The sequence below is a fragment of the Somniosus microcephalus genome, chromosome 9, assembly GCF_052327205.1.
Source record: "Somniosus microcephalus isolate GS21.2 chromosome 9, FLI_Smic_1.0, whole genome shotgun sequence".
Lineage (NCBI taxonomy): Eukaryota > Metazoa > Chordata > Chondrichthyes > Squaliformes > Somniosidae > Somniosus > Somniosus microcephalus.
In genome coordinates, this window is record NC_140995.1 from 28,742,323 (window position 1) to 28,769,822 (window position 27,500).

A 27,500-nucleotide genomic window follows, 5' to 3' on the forward strand; every position below is an offset into this window, starting at 1 on the left:
TAACTCTAACACAAACCAGGAATAAAACATCATGCAGTATGTTTATTCACTGTACAGCCAGGGGCCACATAAACTAGCTGTTGAGTGGGAAGGAAGATTATGTAAGATGCTGCACATGACGTCAAGCAGAATTCTATTGTGTGCACAATGGAATACTTTGCTAGATTTGTATTTCTTCCAAGCGAGTTGAATCTTCTATGAATGCTCTTTTTCAATATCTTCGATTCCAGTCTTCCCCGAAATCAATCCTGGGACTAATACCTAGAATACTATAACACAATTTTGGGATGAAGCATTTCACTGGTGATAATAAGGGTGATGTTAATGTTGTCATGCCTACGGGCAGCTTGGTTTAAAGATTTCAGCAATATTGATTTAAAGAAGTATTTAATATCTGCTGAGGTTTGTAACTTAGAAAAAATAGGATCTTATCTTTGATTGATCTGATTAAAGTTTCTTAACAGGGCTGATATATTCCCATCAGCTCATTATACACCAGACTGTGCTTAGCTGGTTCATTTTGACAGTGTAGCTCTTGGGACTCCATTACATTTGCAATAAAGAACTCCCAAAGTTGCTTCGGAGTTTAAATATTTAACAGTTTTAGGCTGTGTATAGGAACATAGGAACAGGAGCAGACCATTTAGGCCCTCGAGCCTGTTCCGCCATTCAATTAGATCATGGCTGATCTGTATCTTATCTCCATTGAGTGCCTTAGTTCCATAACCCTTAATACCCTCATGTCTGACATGGTCATTTTAAATATGTACTCAGACCCACCACTGGTGCCAGGTGCCATTACTAACATACATTTCTCGTGGCTGGGATATTAATCACAGGTAAGACAATACCGTGGAATCACAATGACAACTGTCTGCAGTCGATACATGAGAACCAGTTTTATAAGTGTATCCTTCTGATGCAGAGCCTAACTCAGTGGGAGCACATCTCAGGAAATTGTGGATGGACTTCCCATGATTTCCAAACATGTGTTCCCAGCAGGTACGGCTCAGTGGCAGGGGTGAGGTTTTGTAAAATCAGTGGTTCGACAAATTTAGTAAAATATACCGTTATATAAAAAATCTTGAAACTTCAAGACAGGCTTGATGAACACAATCAGGTTTGATGCATTTGCAAAAGAGGCACTGGGGGACTGGAAAGTCTGGTCAGGAGCCAAAAACCCAGACCTGCACCACTTTCACATTGAACACGGTATTCCAGCAGGTATTTTACATTTACCTAAAGTATCCTTGCAGAAAATATGCCGTAGGGAGTGGGAGGTGCGGGGGTCGGTGGGGGGTAGTCGGGGGCCAGAGAAGTATTGAGGCCTGAGGAGGATCGGGAGGGGGGGGGGGTGGTTGGGGGGTTAGTCAGGGGACGGAGGACAATCGGGGCTGGAGGAGGATCGTTGGGGGGTGGTTGGGGGCCAGAGGATGATCGGGGCTGGAGGACCGGAGCTGGAGGATAATCGGGGGGTGGGGGGGGTGGGGGTTGGTGGGAGTGGTCAGGGACAAGAGGAGGATCGGGCTGGAGGACTGGAGCCGGAGGAGGATCGGGGGGTGGGGGCTGGGGGTTGGTGGGGGTGGTCGGGGACAAGAGGAAGATCGGGGCTGGAGGACTGGAGTCGGAGGAGGATCGGGGGTGGGGGTTGGTGGGGGTGGTCGGGGACAAGAGGAGGATCGGCGGGGGTGGTCAGGGGCCGGATGAGGATCGGGGCTGGAGGGGGGAGGCGATCGTGGACCGACAAGGGGAGGCCAGAGGGGGGCCATCGGAGGCCTCGTGGGTTGGGGCGGGGGAGGTGGAGGAGGTCGGGAGGAGATCAGAAGGGTTTGGAGAGGTGTCCGATCACGGGGGTGGGTAAGGCAGGAATGCTGGATCAAGCAGGTAAGTGGAAAGGCTTTAGCTAGTGGGTTCCCGAGGTTAGGTTAAATTTGAAATGGTGGATCACCATGAGGCATGCCAGCCTCATTATAATATTTAACTGGGCGATCCGCCTCCTGGGAGTGAGTTGGCTTCCCGGCCCCCCGTCCCGCCTCCGTTAAAACCGGAATGGGCGGTTTGGAGGCGGGTTGGGGTCAGGAATTCAGTTTTTTAACTTTTTAACCACCCACCCGACCCCAACCACCCATTTTTTGGGGGTTAAAATTACTCCCTGCAGCTCAAGAAGGATAACTTGACTTTAGTGAGGTTACTGCATAGATTCACCAAAATTAGACCAGGGCTTAAAGAGATAACTTATGAGGACAGGTTGTATAAACTCGGCTTGTATTCTCTTGAGTTTACAAGTTTGAGGGTCATCTAACTGAGGTGTTTAAAATGATAAAGGGATTTGATAGGGTAGGTAAGGAGAAATTATTTGCTCCAGTGGGGGGGATCCAGAACAAGTGGCACAATCTTAAAATTGGAGCTAGGCCACTTGGGAGTGAAGCCAGGAAGCACTTAGTAGTGGAAATCTGGAAATCTTGATACTCGTAAAACTGTAATAATATGAAAAGCTCAACAGTGACGTAGTGTGATGGTAGAACGTAGGCCAACCGAAACACCATTTTTATACTCAATACATTTGCTTTCTAGATTGGCATTACAGGAAACTCTCGTTTAAACGGCACCTAAATATCCGGAATTCTCTATTAACCGGCAAAATTCTCACTCCAAAAACAACACCTCAATAACCGGCAATGTTGCCAAGTCCGAGTCTCCCGCGGTGGCCGAGTTAGTCAGTGGGGGTAGATCTCCAAACTGCCACTACTCGGCTTCTTGGCGCTGTCGGAAGTCGGAACACCTCAATACCCCTGTAACAGGAAGCAAAGGCCTGAGCTTCATCCCCTTACGCCCCCACCTCAATGAATTTCGAGCTCGGCACGATGCTGAGCTCCTTTTCCGCCGCCTTCATCTCCGTGCCCACTTCTTTGGCCAGGAGTCTTCCCCCGCACGGCTGACCCTTTCTTCCGCTTTCAGAATTCCCGTTCTACCTGGACCCCTCCCCCTGGCCTCTTACCCTCTCTAGATCTTTTCATCGCTAACTGCTGCCGTGACATCAGCCGTCTCCATTTCTCTGCTCCCCTCACTCACTCCAACCTACCCCCCTCTGAACTTGCAGCACTCCATTCTCTCAGATCCAACCCCGACATTGTCATTAAACCTGCTGACAAGGGTGGTGCTGTTGTTGTTTGGCGAACTGACCTCTACCTAGCGGAAGCTGACCACCAACTCTCTGACGCCTCCTCCCACCTCCACCTGCACCATGACCCCACTACCGAACATCAAGCCACCGTTTACAAGACAACTCTGTTTCTCGCTCCACGGATGTTGCCTGGCCTGCTGAGTTTTTCCAGCTTTTTCTGTTGTTATTCCCCTGTAAAAGGAGTCTGACTCTCCCACGCTGCCGGTAGTCTCTTCTGATCCACGATTTTACAGGGGTACTGTGTGTCTCCCACGCTGCTGGTAGTCATTGCATTGCATTACCCTCAACTGGCAGTAATGCACTTAATCAAGCATCTTCCACCATCCATTTAACACCACATTCTGTAGGTGAGTACCCAATTACTGTATACTGCACATTTCTTGATTTTTTAATTTTTCTTTGTTAAAAATAGCCTCGGTAGATAACCCTCACCGTCAACCGGAATTTTTGATCAACCGGCAACACGCCAGTCCTGTCGGTGCCGGATACCAAAGAGTTTCCTGTATCAGCTGATGTGTCTCAATCAAAGCTCATTGTGTGCAGGACAACTAAAGTGGAAGGGTTAGAAACTGTGTGCAAATCACGCACCTAGGCAGTGGAGGAGGAATTTGGGATGGAACCTATTTCAACTGGGTCTCTGCCTCTTTCGATTCAAAATCCCAAATCAGGGCCTGTTGTATTCAGCTCTGGTAACATTGGTTCTGATTGTCCAGTCCTTGTTGCATGAATACTATTTGTCTAAAACGACATATTTGACTGTGTTGATAGCTCAAATTTCTTAGCCATTGGCTGTACAAACCTAGTTTTCTCAAGAATCTATCAAATTACAGAAGTTAGAAGCGATAGAAATATTCAGTGCTTCAGGGGTGAAAATCCTTGGTGAAAATGTTGGCAGGAGTACAAAACAAAATTTCCCTCCCCGCTGCTTCAAGCCATTTTCCATTTCAGTTAAAAGTATACAACAGAAAATTCCTGATAGCTTAGAGAGCAATACTAAATAAACAAATTATTTAATATATAGTCTGACATAAATGAAACATTTTTGTCTATTATGAATTGTTTTTCTTTTTGATCACAGCACCCATATGGTTAGAATTAGTTACATCTTGCTCTTTCTGCAAACTGTAGAGTTATTTAAAGATAAATATTAATTTCAGTTTGATATGCTGAATACATTGTTAGGTGCTGGTTTTTTGCCGGCGATGTTCTTGAATGGGAATCCATCTCAAATTATCATTCAGAATGATTCAATTACGAGAATCCTGTGAATGGCTCACCAGCTAATGTAGTTAAGAGAAATACAGTTTTTAATTTCTTTTTCTTCTGAGATATTTTCTAATTGTTTGGAACTATATCTTGGGCAGCATCACACAGAAAACTGCAGTTAGTCTGAAGTCAGTAGAGATAAGGAGCGAGTCAGTAACTCCACGATACTGCACAGACACAAAAGAAATAAAACAAATAACACAGTTCAAAGGTCAGTTTATTTTGAGGGTTACGGTAGCACAGGAGAAATGTTGGTCTATGGTCTTTTGAGGGGATTAGTAAAGTATATAATTATTGGGGCAGTAATTCCTCCCCAAACGCGTGAGTACGGAAGGGGTACTCACGCGTCTGGCCGGAGGAAATGTTGGTTTTCAGCATGCACAGCGCATGCGCTGAAAACCGGCATTTCCTCTCCTCTAACCCAAGAGGTGAAGAGGCTAGCGCGTGCGCTGTAGGGGGCAGTGCGTGCGTCTTGGATTTCCTTTGTTTTGGGGGATTTGCGCATGTGTAAAGGCCTCCGGTCTTTACGCTTGTAAAAAGCACACGTAAGTATTTATTTTTACAGGTAAGTGGTGTTTTATTGCAGTTTAAAAAAAAAATTTCCACAGGTTTATTATTTTAAAAAATCTACAATAAGGTAAGTTTAGTTTTAGACCCTTTTTATTAAAAATTTATTTTTTTCAAAAAAAAAATTGTTTAAATTATTTTTTTAAACTTATTTATACTTAATTTAATGATTGGGATGTTTTTTAAATTTTTATTTAAAGTTTAAATAGTGTTTTGGGCCCCCGTAGTTTTCATGAGTTTGACAGTTCTTACTCTCAAACTCATGAATGAACCTTCCCCTCCCCTGATTGGTTGTACATCGCACTAACTACGCCGCCGGATCAGGTAAGCACTGCCCGCTGACATCTGAACCGGGCCTGTGACAGGAAATGCAAGCAGGCCCGGGCTTCAGATGTCAGTGCGCAGGGTGAGTGCAGATCGGGGGCTTGCACGCGCGGCAAGCCCCCGACACCAAGTTCTGGGCCATTGTGAATATGATGGGTCAAAATGTGCTGAAAAAGTAACGGCATGCAAACGATGCACGCTGTTATTAGCGTGCAAATAGGCCAGCAACTTGTAGCGAGGAAGAGATACCCTGTGAACTGCGAATCGCCACACGGTACTGGACGATTTGCGATTCTCCGCCGTTAGCTTTGCAAAAACAGCATCTCACCCTTTAACCTCCATGAAGTTGCTGCATTTACATATTATTGGGCCATTAAACTCACCACAGAAAGTTAAGCCTAGTAATTAACGGCAGAAGTACCCTTTTAACGACGTGGTAATTGTTAATGACTGCCAATCAACCTCTCGGGCCCAGAAAGTGAACAATTAAAAGTGTGAGTCTCGTTCCTTCAGGTAGTGAATTGTTGGAGATTTTAAATTTATAATTTTTACAGTTTTTTTCTTACTTTTCCTTTCTGCCTCCTTTTCTCCCTCTTAATCCAATCATTTACCTAGATATTGGGCAGGTGTGTGGTGCACCTATGGCCAAGGTTAGGCTCCCACATTCTACTCAGATAAGAGTGAATAAAGCAGGGGTTTCAGTAAATATGCCATTTTTTAATAGCAAACAATGTGGCTACTAAAGGTATTTTGGTCAGCCTGCTAAGCAAAGAGGAGGTCAGGGTATTAAAAGGGAGCACAAGCTTTGTTAGTCCAGCTGCAGTGGTTACGAATGGTGTAATGCTGGGATATAGGCTTCACACGCCCCGAACAAAGTCAGAGGACCAGTGTTGCTCAGGTGGGGAACCTGCTACTTTGGCTCCACGCACAGCCGGGTTATGCGGAGCAGCAGTAAGTCACATGCCAAATGTCTGAGGATCTGATTGCCCAGGGGAGCCTGGTTAATAGCAGCCAAGGGAACTGGACCACGTACGGCCGGCTGGCCACACCTGAGGAATTGCAGGGAAGCAGTAGTGACTCAGTAGTGGGCTTATACTCGCTGGAGTTTAGAAGAATGAGAGGGGATCTCATTGAAACTTATAAAATTCTAACAGGACTAGACAGACTAGATGCAGGAAGGATGTTCCTGATGGCAGGGGAGTCCAGAACCAGGGGTCACAGTCTAAGGATAAGGGGTAAGCCATTTAGGACTGAGATGAGGAGGAATTTCTTCACCCAGAGAGTGGTGAACCTGTGGAATTCTCTACCACAGAAGACAGTTGAGGCCAATTCATTAAATATATTCAAGAAGGAGTTAGATATATTTCTTAAGGCTAAAGGGATCAAGGGATATGGGGAGAAAGCAGGGACAGGGTACTGAATTTGGATGATCAGCCATGATCACATTGAATGGTGGAGCAGGCTCAAGGGGCCGAATGGCCTACTCCTGCTCCTATCTTCTATGTTTCTATGTCTATGTTTCTATGTAAACCTTTCATCGCAGTCTGATTTTTAAATCAAAACATTATCTGGGAACAGGTTCTCGATGCCTGACATGGCATGAAAATGGTTCTACACCTCACCTTGCATGGGAGAAGGTAGCCTTGGAAGTTTTGCCTGCTCGCAGGAAGGAAGCGAAGCGAAGCGGAGGTGGTAGAGGGGGTGGTCATGTGAGCCACACCTTGGCTGAGGCCAGAGTGAACTTCTCGTTGGGTGTGGCTACTGCATCTAGGTGACAGAAAACCCAATAGAGTCAGCCGGTGATAAAGCCTGTAAGTAGTGTCCAGCCACTGTCAGGGGACAAAGCTGGCAGTGTGAGTTACATTGCAAAATGCCTGAGACTAGGACAAAAGCAAGGTACGAGAGATGCTAAACATGAGTGGCTTGTCTGGCATGTTTTCACGCAGCCTATAGAAGCCCCAGACTGGTGAGACAGACGAGGCTATTGTGGCATACCAATCAAAGTGCACCCAGTCCAAACAAGCTCGGCATCAGACTCGCATGTTGGGGACCTTTTCAATAAGGGGGGAGGAATGTGACAAAAATGAATCATATTATCCACATTGTTTGCTATTAAAAATGGTGAGGTGTAGAACCATTTTCATGCCAGGTCAGGCATCCATAATCGGATGAGAACCTGTTCCAGGATAATGTTGTGATTTAAAATCAAACTGCGGTGAAAGGTTTGAGTCACTACTGCTTCCCTGCAATTCCTCAGGTGTGGCCAGCCGGCTATACGTGGTCTAGTTCCCAAGCCTGGATTATTTATTAGTTTATTTGTTCCTGGTCAGAGCAAACATAGGATTAAAATTGAATACTATTGGCTGATTCTGCAAGCAGCAGAGAATATTTATGTATTATGGATTCCGATCTTGACGGTGCTGATAAGCGTGGGTTGTATACTGTCATGATCCCTGAATGGGTATCTGTCTCACAGATTATTCAGTGTTAGGAGTAGATGAAGGAGTCAAGTTATTCCATTCAATTACAAGGATCCTGTGCATGGTTGACTATCTATTGTAGTTAAGAGAGAAGCGACAGTTTTTAACTCCTTTTGTTTTGGGATATTATCAAAGATATTTGGAACTACAGGTTGAGCGTCCAAAATCCAGAGTTCCTGAATCCGGAATGTTCCGGAATCTGGACTCTGGGACGATTGGTGACAGGGTCGCCTGGAATCCGTAAACGTTCCGGAATCAGGGACTCCGGATTTTGGACGCTCAACCTGTACTTCAAAAAGCCTTTTGTCGTCTTCTTTTGAAAAATCCTATGAAAAATGCGAGTGATGCAATAAAACTTTAGTGTTGTGTTTTATCCTCCTTAATCTGCACAGCTCCACTAAGTGTATCCGCCAGGCTGCGGCCACGGCACCACGCCGCCCGGGTGGCCTAGTGTGGGCCATCGGATGCTCTGCAGAGCTCGCAGTGTCCCTCCCCTTTAACAGAAGGGGAGGGGTGGAGAAACGGGTCAGCGCTACGCGGAGCGGCCCAGGCATTTCCGGACTTCGGAACGTGTTTCTGATGTCCGAAGTCCGGAAACGCCCGAGCCCAGGTTGCGATATTTCCAGAACTCGGACATCAGAAACACATTCCGAAGTCCGGAAAAACACGAAAACCAGCTCGGCCTCGGTCCCGAGGTTGCCGGATTCAGTACGCTCAACCTGTATATCTTGCATGAGATTAGGCAAAACCTGCAGTCAGAAGTAGAGGGATAAGGGTGGGTCAGCAACTCCAAGGTAGCGTACAGCCATGTAAGAAGTAAATGAACTGTGTTTCAAGGAAGAAGCATCTTTGTTGTTTTTAAGAAATTTATAAACTTTGTAACTACTGTAAATATAGGGTCTGATAAAAACAGCGAATGTGTGGCTCTGGTGATCTTCACTCTTGACAATACCTGCATGTCTGGGGTTAGCGTGGGGTAATATATTTTAAATGCAAGTGGCAGACACGAACAACACTATAGGGGAAAAATTGGGTTGCTTTGTGTCTCCCATTTAGAGGGCTCTAACGGGGCGCAAAGCAACTAGCGCCTGGGCACGGCGCCGCCCACGCCTCCTGCAAAATTCAGCGGGAGGTTAGCGATGATGCTACCCGGTAGCGCCCCAGTGAAGTTAGCTTCCCATTTCAATTTTTAGCCCAATGGGTTCACTTCGGACGCCTGCCATAAAAGAAACGAGGAATTCCCTCCTCTTGGGCCCGCCTCCTCTGAGGTCAAGGAGCATGTTTGTAGTGGATGGGAGTTTTACAGCATGCCCATCCAGGCCCCAGTGCAAATTGAGACAAAGATATGATTTTGAACAGAGACATCATGGTATGCTCAAGTTCCACCAGAAGTCCCACCTCTGTCACGCTTCCTCCTCCCGACTTGTGCCACAGGAGCACTTTTGGGGCTGAGGAGTTTTGGCTCATACTGTTTTCACTGTGTACACCCCCTTTGGGGCGCTACCTTTGCCGGGGCGCTCATCGGGCCGATTTTTCCAGGTAGTGCCCCAAGAGGGAGGACATAGCATCCAGCGGTAAGTCGGGGGGGGGGGGTGCCACCCAATGTTACAGCCAGGGCGCGAGCGGGGTGCTGCGCACGGCGATGATATCATCGCCAGCGCCGCACGCCATGAATGTTTAGTGCCGCTGCTAACCTCCCGCTGAATTTCGCGGGAGGCGTTAGCGGCGCCATGCCCAGGCGCTAGTTGATTTGTGTCCCATTAGCACCCTCTTAGGGCACTAACCGGAGGTGCAAATCAACCAAATTTAGCCCCCTATATGTTTCAATAAGATCCCCTCTCATTCTTCTAAACTCCAACTTACTCAACCTTTCTTCATAAGACAACCCCTTCATCTCCGGAATCAACCGTGGGGATCTGGAACTCACTGCCTGAAAGGGTGGCAGAGACAAGAAACCCTCATCATATTCAAAAAGTACTTGGATATGCACTTGAAGTGCCGTAGCCTACAAGGCCATGGACCAAGAGCTGGAAAGTGGGATTAGGCTGGATAGCTCATTTTTGGCCAGCACAGACCGAATGGCCTCCTTCTGTGCCGTAAATTTCTATGATACTATGGGGGAAAAATTTGGTTGCTTTGTGCCTAAGAGGGCGCTAATGGGACGTTAAGCAACTAGCGCCCGGGCGTGGCGCTGCCGACGCCTCCCGCAAAATTCAGCGGGAAGTTAGCGGTGGTGCCATCGTTATCGCCGTGCGCAGCAACCCGCTTGCGATCTTCAGTCGCGCCCCCTGACTTAATGCCGGACGCTATGTCCGACGGGGTCAGGGGGGCATACCTGCGGCCATGGCGGCGTTATTTAAATGCGAGATGCCAGGCGGCCATTTTTGTTGCTGGCAGCCTGCCAGCACCTGCCTCCGCTGCCGTCCCCGGTCTCCTGACCTGCCACCCCGCGGAGTGCCGGCTGCGCTCCATGAGCCCAGCACTTCTCTTGAGAGCTGGGCTCTTTTGCCGGCACTCCGATCCCCGGTGGCCCAGCTGGGCCCCGGGTCGCGCTGCGCAAGGCCCCTCCCCTTCAACAAGGGGAGAACGCATGCAATACCGCGGCACAATGTGCCGCGATATTCCCTTGCAGCGCCCCAATAGGGAGGTGGGGGCGCATCTAGTAGCGTCTCGCTACCCTCTTGGGGCACTACCACTCAATTTCGGCCATTGGGGCGCTAGTTTTTCCGGGGCGCTTAAATAGTGCGCCGGCGAAGTTAGCGCCCCAAAGGGGGCGCGACTCCATTTCCCCCCCTAAGATTTACCTGTTTAATGTTCAATAAATTTGTCTAGTGATTTATAGCCTGAGTTATAGTCTGAAGGCGTGTATATTCCCTCACCTATCAAAGACAGGAAGATACGTGATAACATGTGCTGTATTACAGTATTCTAGAGCACAGTAACAAGAGTTCTTTGTTTGACTCCTGGGTTATGCAATATTTACCTAGATATTCGGCAGGTAAAGGCACTGGATTTTAGGGGTATAAGGTCCGCTTAGGGGAGTGACCAATAACACTTTAACTGAAGGCAATTATCTAGCATAAAACCTAAAAATGCAACTCACAGTAAAACGATTCTTAAGGACCACTGATATGTACAGAATACCATTTCAGACCCGAACCTTCATTAATAGTCCATCTAGTGAGTGATACTGCCTGAATGCAGCTACAAAGGTTACATAGTTAGAGTCCCGGGGTAGTTTATACATCCATTTTTGTTTATAAGTAGGGCATGCACATATTTTTGGGAGGAAAAATGCAAAATAAAACAGGGAACAAAATGTTGAAATCAATAGTGATTAATCTAGTTCGCAAATCAATGGCTGTTTTATTCAACTTTAAACTGGTCAACACTGGTTGATTTAGACTTTTCTGAATGGGTAAGTCAATGATGAAGTTACATAAGAACATAAGAAATAGGAGCAGGGGTAGGCCATTCGGCCCCTCGAGCCTGCACTGCCATTCAATAAGATCATGGCTGATCTGATCTTGGCCTCAACTCCACTTTCCTGCCCGCTCCCCATAACCCTTAATTCCCCTGTTTTTCAAAAATCTGTCAACCTCCACCTTAAATATATTCAATGACTCAGCCTCCACCGCTCTCTGGGGTAGAGAATTCCAAAGAATCACGACCCTCTGAGAGAAGAAATTCCTCCTCATCTCTGTTTTAAATGGCCGACCCCTTAATTCTGAAACTATGCCCCCTAGTTCTAGATTCCCCCACTAGTGGAAACATCCTCTCAGCATCTACCCTGTCAAGCCCCCTCAGAATCTTATGGCCTAGAAATTCAGTGGCACCCCGTTTGGGGCGCCAGCCTCGCCAGGGCGCTAAAAGTAGCGCCCTGGAAGTAGTCACGGCCGCCCGCCGGAAATTGACTTTGCGCACCCCAGAGAAAGGCGCCCCGCATCCCTCTTGGGGCGCTGCAACTCAATATCGCTGCACAACGTGCCGCAGCGCCACACGCTGCGGCAGGGTGCGCTGCAGTACTGCAGGCCTTCTTCCCCTTCTTAAAGGGGAGGGGCCTGCTGCAGCGCGATCAAAGATCGCGAGTGCCGGCAAAAGAGCTCGGCACCGAGGAGAAGTGCCGGGCACTTGGAACACAGCCGGCACTCCACGGGGGGTGCTCAGGAGGCCGGGGACGGCAGCGCGGAGAGGTGCTGGCAGGCGGCCAGCAAAAAAAATGGCCGCCCCACACCTCAGCGCCTCTACCGCCGTAGGTAGGCCCCCCTGAACCGGTCGCAAATAGCGACTGGCGTTAAAGCAGGGGGCGCAACTAAATTTCATGATCGGGGTGGTAGCGGGGTGCCGCGCACACCAATGACATCATCGGTAGCGGCGCAGTGCTAACGGCTAGCGCCGCCATTAGCGTACCGCTAAATTTAGCGGGAGGCGTGGCCAGTGGCGTCCAACCCACTAAGTGCCCTCTTAAGGCGCTAACGGATGGCGCAGCCCACTGAATTTCTAGGCCTATATGTTTCAATAAGATCACCTCTCATTCTTCTAAACTCCAATGAGTATAGGCCCAACCTTTCCTCATAAGACAACCCCTTCAACTCAGGAATCAGTTGTAAGAATTCTCTTTCAGAGGATTGGGGGCATTCTCTTCTCCCCCCGCCCTCCCCCCCCGCCTCCCAACCCCAACCCCCCACCCCCCAGAAATGATTGATTTTTGGCACTTTATTTAGTGCATTTTCTAATATTTTGGAGTTGCATTTTGAGGCACAAGACAACTACATTTCTACCTTCGATACTCTGAGCTGTTGTTTTCCAACTACATGTCAACACCAAGGAGTTATTCTGTAGTGTTATATGGAAAACGGTAGCGTGCTGGATTTCCAGACCACACAATTTTCACTTCAATCCTGTACAGCTCGGTGTCGGGAATATTGATTTGTAGAATTTATCCTATTGTAATTATGCAGTGGTGCATTAATTCAACCAATCAACCTTTGAACAATTTCTCCTATATCACTAACAATATTAATTGCATTTCTTTGATGAATTCCTGGTATAGCCAGGATCCAAAGCTGTAGTTTACAGCTTCAATCTCTGCTGCTTAAAAGCTGAAAATCATTTATTACATTTTTGAGTCTGGGGTCTTATTTACACTTAAATTGAAAAATTAGTTTAATTTTATACATAGAAGTTACAGCACAGAAGGAGACCATCCATCTCTGTCCTGACACTATCTTCAATTCTAATCCCATTTGTCTGCATTTTGCCCATATCCTTTTATAGTCTGAAATAAAAACAGAAAATGCTTGAGATACTCAGCAGGTCAGGCAGCATCCATGAAGAGAGAAACAGAGTTAACATTTCAGGTCGATGACCTTTCGTCAGAACTGGAAAAAAGCAGGAAATGGAACAGATTTTTAAGCAAGTGTAGGAGCTGGGAAAGGGGGGAGGGGATGAAAGAACAAAAGGGAAGGTCTGTGATAGGATAGAAAGCGGGAGAGGTTAAGAGACATTAAGAGATACTCAAGGCAAAAGGAGATGGTAATGGGACAGGTTAAGTCTTCCTTTTCAAAGGGTTATTCAATCCCCATTTAAATAAAATTATTGGCTCGGAACTTGCGGTCCTGGTGACGGCAAACTGGCAGCCTTCGCCTTTAAAACTGCCCGCAACTTCAGGATTTAGCGCATGCGCAGCCTAACAGGGAAATCCTGGAGTTGCGGCCTGTCATTCATTGCTCCGACACTGGCTGTGCTGTGACCCCCGTACCGCCCCCCTCCCCCACCCCCCGCAACCCCGCACCACCACCCTCGCCACCAGAGCCGGCAATCAGTGAAATCACTGATCTGACAAAAACTTCCCCTTTTCTGAACAAATATCGCTGTTAGAAACCTCATAAAAAGTTAGACCCATTCAATGAGGTGTAACTGGGTTTTTAACGGCGATCTGAGTAATAACTAATGATAAACAACCGTTCTGGCCCTGAAAAACTAATTTTATATTGGTGGAATGTCAAATTGCTCCATTAAGTTACAAATTATTAGATTTTAAAATTAAATTTAAAAATATATACTTTTTAAAGTTTGTTCATGGTATTTCAGCTTCTACATTAACCCAGTGTATGTGAAAAATCTTTATTTCATTCTCGGTAAATTTTTTAAAAAGTGATTGATTATTAGTGCTGCCTATTTCCTGGTTCCCTGTCTGTGAGAAGTCTGCAATATGATTGGCTGCTTAGACAGCTTGTTGATGTCACTGCAGCTCACACTATGGAATTCCACTGAACTGCGTTGTTTTCAGCTGCACGTCGGAAAAGGCCAAACTAATCGCCATGGAGATAGCGAGATCTTTGTGGGAAGCTTACTGCGGGGCCAGCGGCGAACGCCTTTGCTTCGCCGCTGACCGCACATTACGGGCCATAGTCTCTGTCTGAATAATCACTTGTGGTAAAGCGTTCAATGTTTTAGTAGCACTGACAAGGCCATATTTATTTCATATCTCCTATTTCCCTGAAAAGGTGGGGGGTGGGTGTTCCGAGCAATTCTTCATACAACCGAATGGCTAGTAGGTCATTTCAGAGGACATTATAGGGATGAAATATAGTCTTTGGTGGTAGTGCAAAATAGGTGAGAATGAATCAGCAGCCTGTTTTACACCCCGTCCGATTTCCTTTTCCATTGCATTCAATGGAACATGGCGCAGTGTAAAACGAGCTGCCACTTCACGAGCGACCATTTTGCCCAATCACCAAAGACCAATTTCATCCCCAAGAGTCAACCATGTAATATAGACCAGAGAGGCATGAGAGATTCCCTTCCCTGAAGGACATTAATAACGTCAACAAATTGCATTTATATAGTGACTTTAATGTAATAAATTGTCTCGAGGTGCTTCATAGAGGGATTAGGAAATAAATGGATGCCAAGCCAAAAAAAAGAAATATTAGGAGGGGCAACCAAAAGCTTGATCAAAGAGGTGAGTTTTAAAGAGGGTCTTAAAGGTGAAGAAAGATTAGAGAGGGTATTCCAGAGCATGGAGCCTAGCTGGCTAAAGTCACAGCTGTCTATGGTGGGGTTGGTGGAGGGAGGCAAAATGTACAATTGTCAAGAGTCAGAGGAATGGAGAGTTTGGTATGGGTGTGGTTGTAATGCTGGATAAGGTTACAAAGATAGGGAGGGGTGAGACCTTGGAAGGATTTAAACACAATAATTTTTAATTGGAGGCATTGGGATACTGGGAGCCAATGTAGGTAAATGAGGAGTGATGGGCGAGTAGGACTTGGTGCGGGATAGGATATGGTCATCAGAGTTTTGGATGAATTAAGGTTTATGGATGATGGGAGGTGACAAGGGCGTGAATGAGGGTTTTAATGATAGACGGGCTGAGATAGGGGTGTAGGCAAGCGATGTTACCGAGGCAGAAGTAGATGATTTTTGTAACTGAGAGAATATGGGGTCCGAATAGGACTCTGAAGACTTAAACTGTCTGCTTTAGCGGGTATGGTAGCATAGTGGTTATGTTACTGGACTAGTAATCTAGAGGCCCGGAGTAATAATCCAGAGACGTGACTTCAGAAACCCACCATGACAGCTAGGGGATTTAAATTCAGTTAATTAAAAAAAAATATTTTAAAAAAAATCTGGAATTAAAAAGCTAGTAGGGTGACCATGAAACTACCGGATTGTTGTAAAAACCCATCTGGTTCACTAATGTCCTTTAGGGGAGGAAATCTACCGCCCTTACCCGGTCTGGCCTATATGTGACTCCAGACCCACAGCAATGTGGTTGACTCTTAACTGTCCTCTGAAATGGCCTAGCAAGTCAATTCAATTCAATTCAATTCAAATCGCTTTATTGGCATGACAAGGTACATCTTATGTTGCCAAAGCATCGAAAAACATTCATGGTTGAACACATAAATACAGATCTATCCATACAGTGTATAAACAGATATATCCCTGAGTATATAAATATACATTCATATAATTTGTATATACTCTTTTCTTATATTTAGTGGTTGTCCCTCTGTTTATGGCAAGCTGTAACATAGTGTGCCGCTAAGGTTACACAATTTCTCTCTTCCCCTAGTAGGTATGGGAGTTTTTGGTCGTCATTCAAATTTCTGAATTCCGGGCATATTTTTGTGAATTTTGGGTAGAAATTCTCCCTTATGCCCTGATATTTTCTACAAGCTGTGAGGAGTGCATCTCTGTCTCCACCACTCCCTGACTGCAGTGAGAGCATATCCTGTCCTCTCTTGGTAGCCGGGTCTGCCTGTGTCTACCTTTTTCGATCGCCAGGCTATGTTCACTAAGTCTGTACATTGTCAAGGTTTTTCTCAGTTTGCTATCCTTTACCATGGTCACTCAGTTGTAAAGGCGACTCAACACCACCTTCTCCAGGGCAATAAATGCCGTGCTTGCCAGCGACACCCACATTCTTTAAACAAATAAATGTTAAAAAAATTAATCCTGAGGGGGGTTGAAGATGATGGGCTGAATTTTGTCAGCCCCGAGGAGGCGGTTATGGAGGCGGAACTGCCGGTAAAGTTTCAGGATTTGGGGGCGGCAGGTAAACCCATCCCCAACCCGCCTCAGTGCCCTCTTGCCAGGAGGCGGGAAGCCGTCCTGCTCCGGGTCCCATTTCCTCGAGGCGGGAAAGGGATTAAAGGCTATTAACTGCCTGTTAACAGGTAGTTAATAGCCAGAAATTAGGATTATCCCTATTTTTAGCTCCGAAGTGCAGGCTTCCCAACCTCGGAGAACCCCGCCAGGGTGTAGGAGACGAAAAGGAGGTCTGCGGGGGTCGGAGGGGTCTGAAAGTGAGATGTAGAGGTGAGTGATGGGTGCAAGTGTGGAGTGGTAAGTATGTAAGGTGAGTGTTAAGTGTTATAAAATGTTCACTTACCTTTGTTTCTGCCTAGAGCCTTCCGGAGTCCCAACATCTTCATTGTAGATTTCACAGACTAGCTGTTGGATCCTCCGAACCAACAGCCAGGTGATTTCTGCAAAGTTGAAACGTTTGATGAGTCCTGAACACAAAGACTCATCAAATTACACAGAATGTCAGTGTTTGACAGCTTCACAGAGCTGTCAAACGCTGACATTTCTTCTTTCAAGAAATCTTGACAGATGGCACGTCAGATGTTGACGTGCTCTGTCAGTGACTTTCTCCCTAATTGGCCTGCTGAGCCCGCAGGCGGGCTTAACAAGGTCAATCAGGAGAAAATCCTGCTGGTTGGCCAGAAGCTGATGGAGGCGGGATTGAAAAGCAGCAGTCCCGCCTCCAAAAGCTTCCCATTGACAAAATCCAGCCCGATGGCTTTGGTCTTCTCAATGTTTAGCTGGAGACGTTTTTAGCTCATTCAAGACTGATGTCGGACAAGCCACTTATCCAGTTAGGTTTTATCACAATCCAGCTGTTTTCATAGAATCACACAGAATAGAAGAAGGCCATTCGGCCCATCATGCCTGTGCCGGCTCTTTGAAAGAGCTATCCAATTAGCCCCACTCTCCTGCTCTTTCCCCATAGCCCTGCAAGTTTTCCCCCTTAAAGCATTTTTATCCAATTTATTTTCATGGTTATGTTTTTCCAGTGCCCACAAATCATCATAGTTAATGAATTTAATTTCATAATTTGCCATGGTAGGCACTGAACTTATGACCTTGCTAGTTCAGCATCAGAACCATTACATTGCTGTAACATTCCTGCTATAGTTCTCCTTCATCAATCTATTCATGAATTGGCAACGAAAAGAAACAACCTTTCACTGCTTATCATCTTAAAACATTTCAGAATTTTGAAAACCTTTCATAGGTTCCTGCGGTTAGCTTCAGTGTTCCTGTGTGAACGCCCCAATTTTTTAATCCTTTTTTCATAACTGTAACGCTTCATTCTTGATATCATTCTAGCCAATCTTCACTGCACCTTTTTCATGGCTCTAATATAATTTATATGATGAGGCATCCAGAATTGCAAGTGATACTCCAGCATTTTTCATTAAAGAAATTCTAGGGCAGTGCTTTATATTCAAATATATGCCCATTTTTTCTTGTTGAAGAAAGTAATAATGTGCGAAGAATACTTTTTGCTGTTTTAGTAAAAGTCTCAAGTTTTTTGCTTTCAAGCCAGGTCGCTTTCCTGCTAGGCGGTGCTGGTGGCATCCAATCATGAGAAACAATAGGCTGGGGTCCCCAGCCCTGCCCCCTACCCCCCAGCCCCGACTCCCTCCTGAATATAACACGATATATATTAATTTGAAAAACACAGGTTGGCCCAAATGTAGGTTGTGAACAATTTGAGAAAGCATTCACTGGTCTTTAGTAACTGTTGGGAAGGCACATAAATCTGTGTTACGGTAAGTAATGTCCTCATTTTACTCAGTTTCTGTTTTCTGATACTGGCTATTGACTGATCTTACACAGAACAAACCAAAAGAATATGGCATAATTACTGTATTACAAGATTCATTCTTGTCACATTCAATGTATAATTTTCTATTTAGACACTGTATTATCCATCAAGCTCTCTCACCTTATAGATACTGATAAGAATGTAACTGATTTTGCATAAGAACATCAGAACAGATTTTACTCATTTGGGTAAGTAATTTAAGTTTAGTAGATTTCATTTGAGAGAGTATCAGCTACATGTGTAAAATAATACACTTCAATTTCCCAAAAATTAGAAGTGCCTATGTTATCACTTAGATGTGCAATGTACAATATAATTCCATGTGGGCTTCCAGATCAGTCTCAGTATCCCGTTATGCATAGTATGAAAGGAGGGAAATGGTCAATTAGGAATCTTCAGCACAGGTAAATGAGAATGCCATATAGTTTGATTGACTAGACCTGAATCCTAGGGACTTATTGCTTTCTCACTAAGAATTTAAGGAATCGCCTCTGTCATGAACCTTACCATTCATGAAGAAATGACTTATGAAATAACACTGGGCGGCCAGCTGGTGGCGCCGTCCAAGGAGTATAAATACTCGGGCGTGGGCCCAGCTTGTTCAGGATGTTTTTCTAACCAGGAACTAGTGATGTAACTAGAATCTCATGGTTGTGAAACAAGTTGATTAAAGCCTTGTTTTACACTCAAACCAAGTGCTTAGTGAGTTTTCTTATGTCAGCCTCCACATAGACTGTCGTATAACTTGTCGACTGGAAGTGGTGCTGTCAGCTAATTTGAGTTTTTCACTGAACTCCTTTATCCTGTTATGTGTGTTGCTTCATTTGTTGCTTCCTCGAGGGTCATAAATGGTGCAATAATGCAGTGTTATGTATTTTCAGACTTTACATCATTTCTACAACTCATAGGGGGTGAATTTAGTTTTGAGTGGCAGCATAAAATGGGCACTAGCTCCCTGGCAGCCTGTTTTACACTCCTCCTAATTTTCTTCTCTATTGAAAGAAAGAAAAAGAAAGACTTGCATTTATATAGCGCCTTTCACGACCACCAGACGTCCCAAAGCGCTTTACAGCTATTGAAGTGCTATTTGAAGTGTAGCCACGATTGTAATGTAGGAAACGCAGCAGCCAATTTGCGCACAATGTGCTAATGAGCAGATAATCTGTTTTTAGTGATGTTGGTTGAGGGATAAATATTGGCCAGGGCACCAGGGATAACTCCCCTGCTCTTCTTCGAAATAGTGCTGACATGAATCTTGTCATTCATGTGGAAATTACTTATGAAGTAATACTGGGCGGCCTGCTGGTGGCACTGTCCAGGGAGAGTATAAATACTTGGGCATGGGCCCAGCTTGCTCAGGACATTCTTTAACAGGAACTAGTGAAGGACACAACTAGATCTCCATGTTGAAAAACAGTTGATTAAAGCCTTGTTTAATACTCAGGCCAAGGGCCTAGTAGCTTTCTTACGTCAAGTGCCATGGGATCTTTTACGTCCACCTGAGAGAGCAGACGGGGCCTCGGTTTAAAGTCTCATCTGAAAAACGGCACCTCCGACAGTGCAGCACTCCCTCAGCACGGCACTGGAGTGTCAGCCTAGCTTTTTGTGCTCAAGTCTCCAAAGTGAATGGAAAGGAAAATTGGGCAATGCACAAAATGGGCCGCCATTGCGCTGTCGCACGTTTTGCACTACCTCCCAAAACGTATTTCACCTAATAGTTCTTTATTGAAGTCTTTAACATCACTTAGTCCCAGGTTGTTCCAAAACTTTCAATGAATATGACCGTGTAGCAATGAGTACAATGATTGTGTTAAATTAGATACACACTGCCAATTAGAAAGCTGGTTTGATGAATTCATTCCATTACCACTATGGACCCCCATTTATAAAAAAATTTCATTTTGTGGTGACTAATCTCTTCATCTTGTTTATAGTACTTCTTTAATTCAGTGTTACCAAATCATTGGAAACTATTGAAGGCCTAATCAACAATCCTGCCTGTGCCATTGCATCACAAAATGTAATGATTTAACCTATAGTCCAAGAAATTAGTAGAACTAGTAACTAGAGTAAATCTGATCAATGTCAACTTTCCTCTAGTAAAATGTTACTGTGTGCAGTGGATGTGGATTAAGAACTCAGTAATGGCTGATGTGCTTGTAAACAATTTTGTGCATAACAGGTAAGTATCGAGTGTACCTTTAAGGATTTGGAAGTCCTGTTTCAGATGGTATATTAGCAGTGACCTAAAGCAAGCCTTACAGTCGTTTTTTAAATTCCAACAGAAGTCAAAGATTGAAATGTACTGATAAACATGTTAGGTTAATTGTGTTACATTTTGTGTTTGTTTTTAAAGCTCCCTGTAGCCTCAACATAACATCTCGGAATGGTACCATCTACTCTCCCGGGTTTCCCAATGAATACCCAAATTCGAAGGACTGTAGCTGGTTAATTACGGTACCTTCAGGACACGGGGTTTACATCAACTTCACTCTGCTGCAGACGGAACCAGTCAATGACTACATTGCTGTATGGTATGACCTTTCTCTGTTTGTTTGATTAAAAACAAAATTACTTGTGGAAAGAAAATCTAAACAAAATCATTGGATAATGTTAACATTAGAAGGTTAAAATGTTGAATTAAAGGTCATATTATGTCTTTTTGTTACTGTACTTTATAATTAGAACTGTTATTAAGGTGATACGGCATTGCAAAACTGGAGTGAGAAGGTCCTGCTGTCAAGCTGCCTGGGGGGACATCACATTGCGTACTGTACCTCACAACCATAATAATCTTTACAGGTCATTCCAAATTTACAGGATGATTTCCAATCTGTCCTCCTATCCTAAATTCAGAATGGCATTCCTGATACTTAAATGCCACTCATTTTCTTCTGCTACTCTGGGAGACTGGGTGTACGCATGCAGTACAGTTCAGGATCCTGTGGGAGTGCTGCATGATTGTGCGCAAGCTTGTTTCTGCAAAGGATGTTGCTGCCCAAGGTTGTGTGCAAATGTATGTAAACTCTGGGACCACGAGGTGGCAGTTGCTTTTTTTTCTGCCGTCTGGTTCCTCTTCATTATCTTCTGGTTGGAGACTAACAACTTCTGGGTTTTCCTCTGTAACTTACACAAGTATACTTTCGACCACGGGCACTGGGGGTAAATGGTGGTATAGATAGGGAGCCACTAATTCAGTGATTTAACTGTCTATTTACAATCAGGTAGTTTGTCTATTTATTTCTGATTAATGTCCAATTGATAACAGATCAGAAAGCTCTTACTTGTTTTATGTGAAATCAGAAAAATAGATTTGAACTCTTTTCAAGTTACAGCTGATTATTATCATGTTGATTTACTTACCAAATCATTTACATATGTATATATATATATATATAAAGATTTTTTTTTTAGCAACAGTTGGGATGTAGATGTAGATCAGAAAATTGATTTACTGACCTCCTTCCTGTACTACGCCGTTAATTAAAGGTGATCTGAAATTTAATTCAGTTAGTAGTGGCAAGTAATATATTGCACTTGAGAAAAATAGCTTCCCTGAAGTGAAGTGTGGGTTTACAAAATACTCATATGTTTAAACTAAATTACAGACTGTGGTCCTTGTTACAAATTTGGGTCTGTTATAGATACCTTTTTGTTTCAGTGGCATCATTCGCTCTGGTAAGAGAATCCCACACCCCTTTTTTCTTATTCGTTCATGGGATGTGGGCGTCGCTGGCAAGGCCAGCCTTTATTGCCCATCCCTAATTGCCCTTGAGAAGGTGCCAGGGTAGACTCACACTATCCAGCATCTATTTATGCAGTACCATTATCTAGAGGTGTATAGTGCCCTCTTGAAATCTCAAACAGATACTCAGGTATTTTGCATGAGCCCCTATGTGTCTTTTCAATCTTTTTGAGGAAAGACCGAGAAATGACCTGGGAAGACGAGGCCAGATACAAATCGTAGAGCTGCTTTATTCAAAGCAAGTGAACATACAGAGCAATAGTTATGATTGGACTCACTTGATTCGATCTGTACAAATTATCTTCATGTAATAATATAAATTAATGAACAAGCTACACTTCCCCACATTAGTGGGTTATCATACTGTGACTTAAAGAAAATAGTTATTAATTATCCTCCTGCATTCTCCTTCTGAGCCTGGCCAAAGCTTGCCCTTGCAGCTTTTATTTAAAAACCTAACTGTCAGTGAGTGTCTCTGGCCGGAATTTTCCCGCTGCCGTGCCTGCGGGTCTGGAGGCGGGTCGGCAGTAAAAGTTGCAGAAAATGTGAGCACGTCGGAAACACGCCGTCATCACGCCTCCTCGCGCCTTTAACTCGGACGTGTTTGCCAGCACGCTACGGACCTGAATGGCAGAGACGGGTGACCTAATTAAGCTCGCTAAATCCTTGTTGTGAGACAGGGATTTTAACCAGTCCTTTTCATTTTTACTGGATGACCACGGGACTCACGCAGTTCGGGAACTACCTCTGTCAACCTGCGGCAGGAGCTCAGTGGCCATTGTGCGAGGTCATTAATGCAGAGCATGGAAATCCAAATTAGTGCTCCCACATGACACCTGCTTACTTGCCTAAGGGAAAGGCTCTTGCTAACTACATTTTGAGCATAGATTTAGGTGTCAGCAGTTTGCAAGTATTTTCTGCAACCTCAGAAGCCACTCTCACCACATTGCCTTGTCAGTAACTATCACAACATTGACAGATTTGTCCTCTGATTGCTACTTGACCTGCCATCTATTACATCAGCATGGGTACCACTTATACTGTCTCACCTTGGTCCTCATGATCAGAGCAGGATGAGCCCCAACACCAGCAGCAGCAGGCACACCAGCAGAAGCAACAACATCACCACCAACCTTCTCCTCAATGACCTGATGCTCCACAGGACAGAGGGCATCAGCACAGGGCTGCACCGCGCTAGTGGTGATACCCCCAACACAGGGTATACAGGCAGAGGATGAGCTTCCTGGACATGACTGAGCAGCAGTCCTTCAGGAGGCTCAGGCTATCGCACCAGGTTATCGCAGACATTTGCTGGAGTGTTTGTGAACTGCAAGGGCTTCCACTCCCTCAATGTGCAGCTGGTCTGCAACCATAGGAAGACCATCATGCATGCGTGCGCCAAAGTCCCTGGCAGCTGTCATGACTCTTTCCTCCTGCGCCAGTCCACCCTCCCTCAGCTCCACCGAAGACATGGCTCATGACACCTTTGATAAGACAAAGCAATGAGGCTGAGGAGCGTTACAATGAAAGTCACATGTTCACCAGATGTGTCATAGAGCAAGCAATAGGCATGCTGAAGATGCGCTTCAGATACCTTGACAGATTTAGAGGACCCCTTCAGTACGCACCAGCCAGGGTCTCCAGAATCGTCGTTGTCTGCTGCACGCTGCACAACATAGCACAGCGACGAGGATTAGAGCTGCATCAGGAGCAAGAGGCAGAGTGCACAGCCTCTTCAGAGGAGGAAGAGGAGAAGGAGGAGCAGCATCAGCTGGAAGATGAGGAGGAGGAGCAGGAGGAACCTGAGGTCTAGATGGCAGCAGCACTGGAGCACATTGCTGCCCAGGAGTCCAGGGATGGCCTCATCCTGGCCAGATTTACTTAAACTCCTGCTTTGCACCCATATGGCTACCATATGTTGTGCCATTGCTGGAGGTAACGTTATGTCTCACCATTCAGTCCAACTCACAAAGCCACCAATTGGCATGACCGGAAAGTGGTGAAAATAAACACATTTATATGTGTGATAATGGTAATGGAACCTTAACAATAATACTGCTTTAAGCACTCTTGTGCATCTACTTCTGTGTCATTTTTCTTTTCCGCATACTTCTACAAAGTGCACTTCCTGTGGCTTCAGCAGAGGTAGAGGCAGGCTACTCACTTCCCTACTGTGAATGGTTTGACACTTTTGGTGGACGCCCTCTGGGTTTTGGAGCCTGTGAGGGCCCTGCCAAAGTCTGCTCCTCCTGCGACTGTGCAGGAGCAGACTCGGCCATCGCGATCTGAGAAAGCATCTGGGGCACTGACAGTGCGGGGGGAGGGGCTATGGGAGAGAAGTGGGAGCACTTTGAGAGGAGCCCCCACTTCCATGTCCCCTCTCACCATCATCCCTCTCATGGGCCACCTGCACTTCCCTGCTAGCAAGGAGCTAGAGAGCTGCACATCAGTGGGGCCACGACGACCAAATCTACATTTAGATCCCTCCTAGAGAGGAGGTCTATGAGCCTCTGCCATCTGTTCTCCATAGCTAGCATGTGCTCATGTGAGTAGTGCATTAGCTGCTCCATGCAGGTGGCCATCCTTTCCATGGAACAGCACATCATAGTCATCACCTGTGGCACGGTGGTACTCATATTGGAGATGGACTCCTCCATTCTCTGCACATTTGCAAACATCGAGGCTGTAAAACCTGCCAGAGCCTCCTGCACTTCTTGCTGCCCCTCCAGGATCACTCTCTTTCTCGATGGCCCTTGAGGCTCAGCATCTGCATGCAAGCTTGGAGCGTCCTGCGCCCTCCAGCGAGGACTCTCCACTGCTGTCCCTGTCAACACACCATCTGCTCATGCTCGCTTGTGAAGTGAGACACACCAGGTGACAACACTACTCTATCTCGCATGGGTCCAAGGTGTGCGTATTTGTGCTGGGTGCGCTTGGGTCTACTGACGGTGCATTCAGAGGCTAGAGGCTCCTCTGAGGAGTAGTCTTCCTCCTCTGGCTGGAGAGTGGCGGGGGGGGGGCGGCGGTGGTGGGGTTGCTCTTGATGGACCTGTAGGAGAATAAAGAGATGATTTTGAAATATTATATTAAGTCTGGGTAATGATACTATTATGCACATGATGAACATTGGCTTCTGACATCATTCACCATATGAGTGACTGTTGTATGCCATGTGGCTGTATGAGATGTAATTCTGCCATCAGGTTGCTGAGAGGTCCCCCTATCTCTGTCTCCCACCGCCAGCAGCTCTGTAACTCTTGAGACCGCCAGGGCCACTTCTTCTGCTGCAGATAAAGTATTGGAGGATGGAGAGCCACCTCCGGTTCTTTCCCTCCCTGTTGTTGTGGGCTCTCTTCTCCTGCAAGGAGGGAAAGAAGAGAAGTTTGAGTGAGAGAGATGGCAGGAGTGTAAGGAATGTATGGGTTACATATCTAGAGGGTGACTATGAGGGAGTATGGTACCAATGCCAAATGGCCTCTTTCTGTGGTGTTACTTGATATGATTACATTAGGATGAGGGTGAGTGTGAGGGGTGGTTAGTCAGATGGGGATGTAAGTATGTACATAGAGAGAGAGGGATGGGTGGACGTGCAAGGTATGTTGGTGTGAGGAATGATGTGCAGGAGTAGGCTTAGGAAGGCAGAGTGATGGTGATGTGATGACAGGCACATCAGGATGAAGGCAAGTGTGGCTTAGCACTCACCTTTCCTGATCTCATCAGATCATTGAAGCACTTCCTGCACTGTACCCAGGCCCGCCTTACAACATCCCTGCTGGTGACCTTCTCAGCAATTTGGAGCCAGGCTCTTTTGGTCTCTTGGGGAGTTCCCTTCCACCCATCAGCATGGAAGAGGACCTCCCTGCATGCTCTGACTCCCTCCACAAGAATCTGTTGAGATTCATCGCAAAAGCTGGGTGCACTCCTCTGTCTTTCTAAACTCACTTTTCTATTTCTCAGCAACAAGATACTCCTCTCCAATACTCACTTCACACCCCTACATCAACCTTCAAATGCGATGTGGCCAAGGCCGCTTTAAAATATCCCAGCTGAAAATGAGTCATCGATGACATCATCAGACCCGCACTGTTTAATCAGGCCGGGAAACGCGCATGTCTGCCTTAATGGGGCCATTATGTTAAAGTCACTCTGAAGAGCAGACTGATCAGTACATCGTGATACCTGTTGTGTCCATGTATAATAAGACACAGACTGCAGGAGAACGGTACAACAGGTGTTTACTCAACGTGGCTCACACTGGAACTGGTCTGTACAGATTACTACTCAGTGCTATATACAGGTGTGGTCACTGCTGGTACTGCAGTATACATGAGCTGTAAAAGATAGTTCCCCCCTTAAAGGTATATACATTACAATACCGACCTGCTACAAGGCCCGCACGCACCCAACCTGACTCGATAGGGAAAATTCCAGCCTCTGTCTTTATCTCCCTGTGTTCATAGCCAGAAGGGAAAGCCTTCCAGATAGCCTCTTCTATTGCCCAGGACCAGACACTTCCCAACACAATGGGTGTGAAGTGTTTATTGATTACTGAGACAGACAAACAAATTGCTTATTGTTTACAGGCTTTGGGGAAACATCAAAGTCTAACTCATTAGAATTTTAACCACTTTTTATCTCCGTACCCTTTTTTAAACTCGATATATAAGTGTAACTCTTTTCTAAAACCTTTCTGTGGAAAGTTGGTGAAAAATCCCATAATGTGGCACTCATGAAATAAGTAAGGACTGAGATTGTGATGTATGAGTATGGTCGGGAATATACTGACCTCATGGGCATTGTGTAGTGTTGAGGTGAGGTCTGGGTATCAAGGATATACACAACTTAAGATAAATTAAGGGGCCTGGAGTTTCCACTTGGTTGTGCTGTTTTTCTCGGTGCAATTGAGCCAAAATCAGCGTAACTGGGAGCGGGTTGGCTGTCTGCCCCCTATCCCGCCTCCGTTAAAACCTGAAGTGGCCAGGTTGGCGACAGGTTGGGGTCAGGTTGAGATTTAAAAAATTTTTTACATCTCACTCAAACCCAACCCACCTGTTGTTAGGGGTTAAAATTCACCCGTTAGTTTCACAACATAGCAACAAAAAGTACATTTTTACTCCTCTCCGGGATAGAATCATACAGCGCAGGCGGAGGCCATTCAGCCCATCGTGTCTGTGCCGGCCCTTTGAAAGAGCTATCCAATTAGACTCACTCCCCTGCTCTTTCCTCATATCCCTGCAATTTCTTTTTTTATTGAGAATATATCCAATTCCCTTTAGAAAGGTACTATTCAATCTGCTTCCACCACCCTTTCAGGCAGTGTATTCCAGATCACAACAACTCGCTGAGTAAAAAAAGTCTCCTCATCTGCTCTCTGGCTCTTTTGCCAATTATCTTAAATGTGTGTCCTTTGGTCACCGACCCTCCTGCCACTGGAAACAGTTTCTCCTTATTTACTCTATCAAAACCAATCATTATTTTTAAAACGTCTATTAAACCTGCCCTTCATTTTCTCTGCTCAAAGACGCTTGA

At 45.6% G+C, this 27,500-nt stretch overlaps 1 protein-coding gene across 1 annotated transcript in view; it reads left to right on the forward strand.

Moving 5' to 3' along the window:
• Positions 1 to 27,500, forward strand: part of csmd1b (CUB and Sushi multiple domains 1b) — a 1,295,488-nt gene that overhangs the window by 962,381 nt on the left and 305,607 nt on the right. Inside the window, exon 38 of the mRNA XM_085996460.1 lies at positions 20,583 to 20,760. Within this exon, the coding sequence (XP_085852586.1) occupies positions 20,583 to 20,760 (178 nt within the window). The remainder of the gene's footprint in view (positions 1 to 20,582; positions 20,761 to 27,500) is intronic.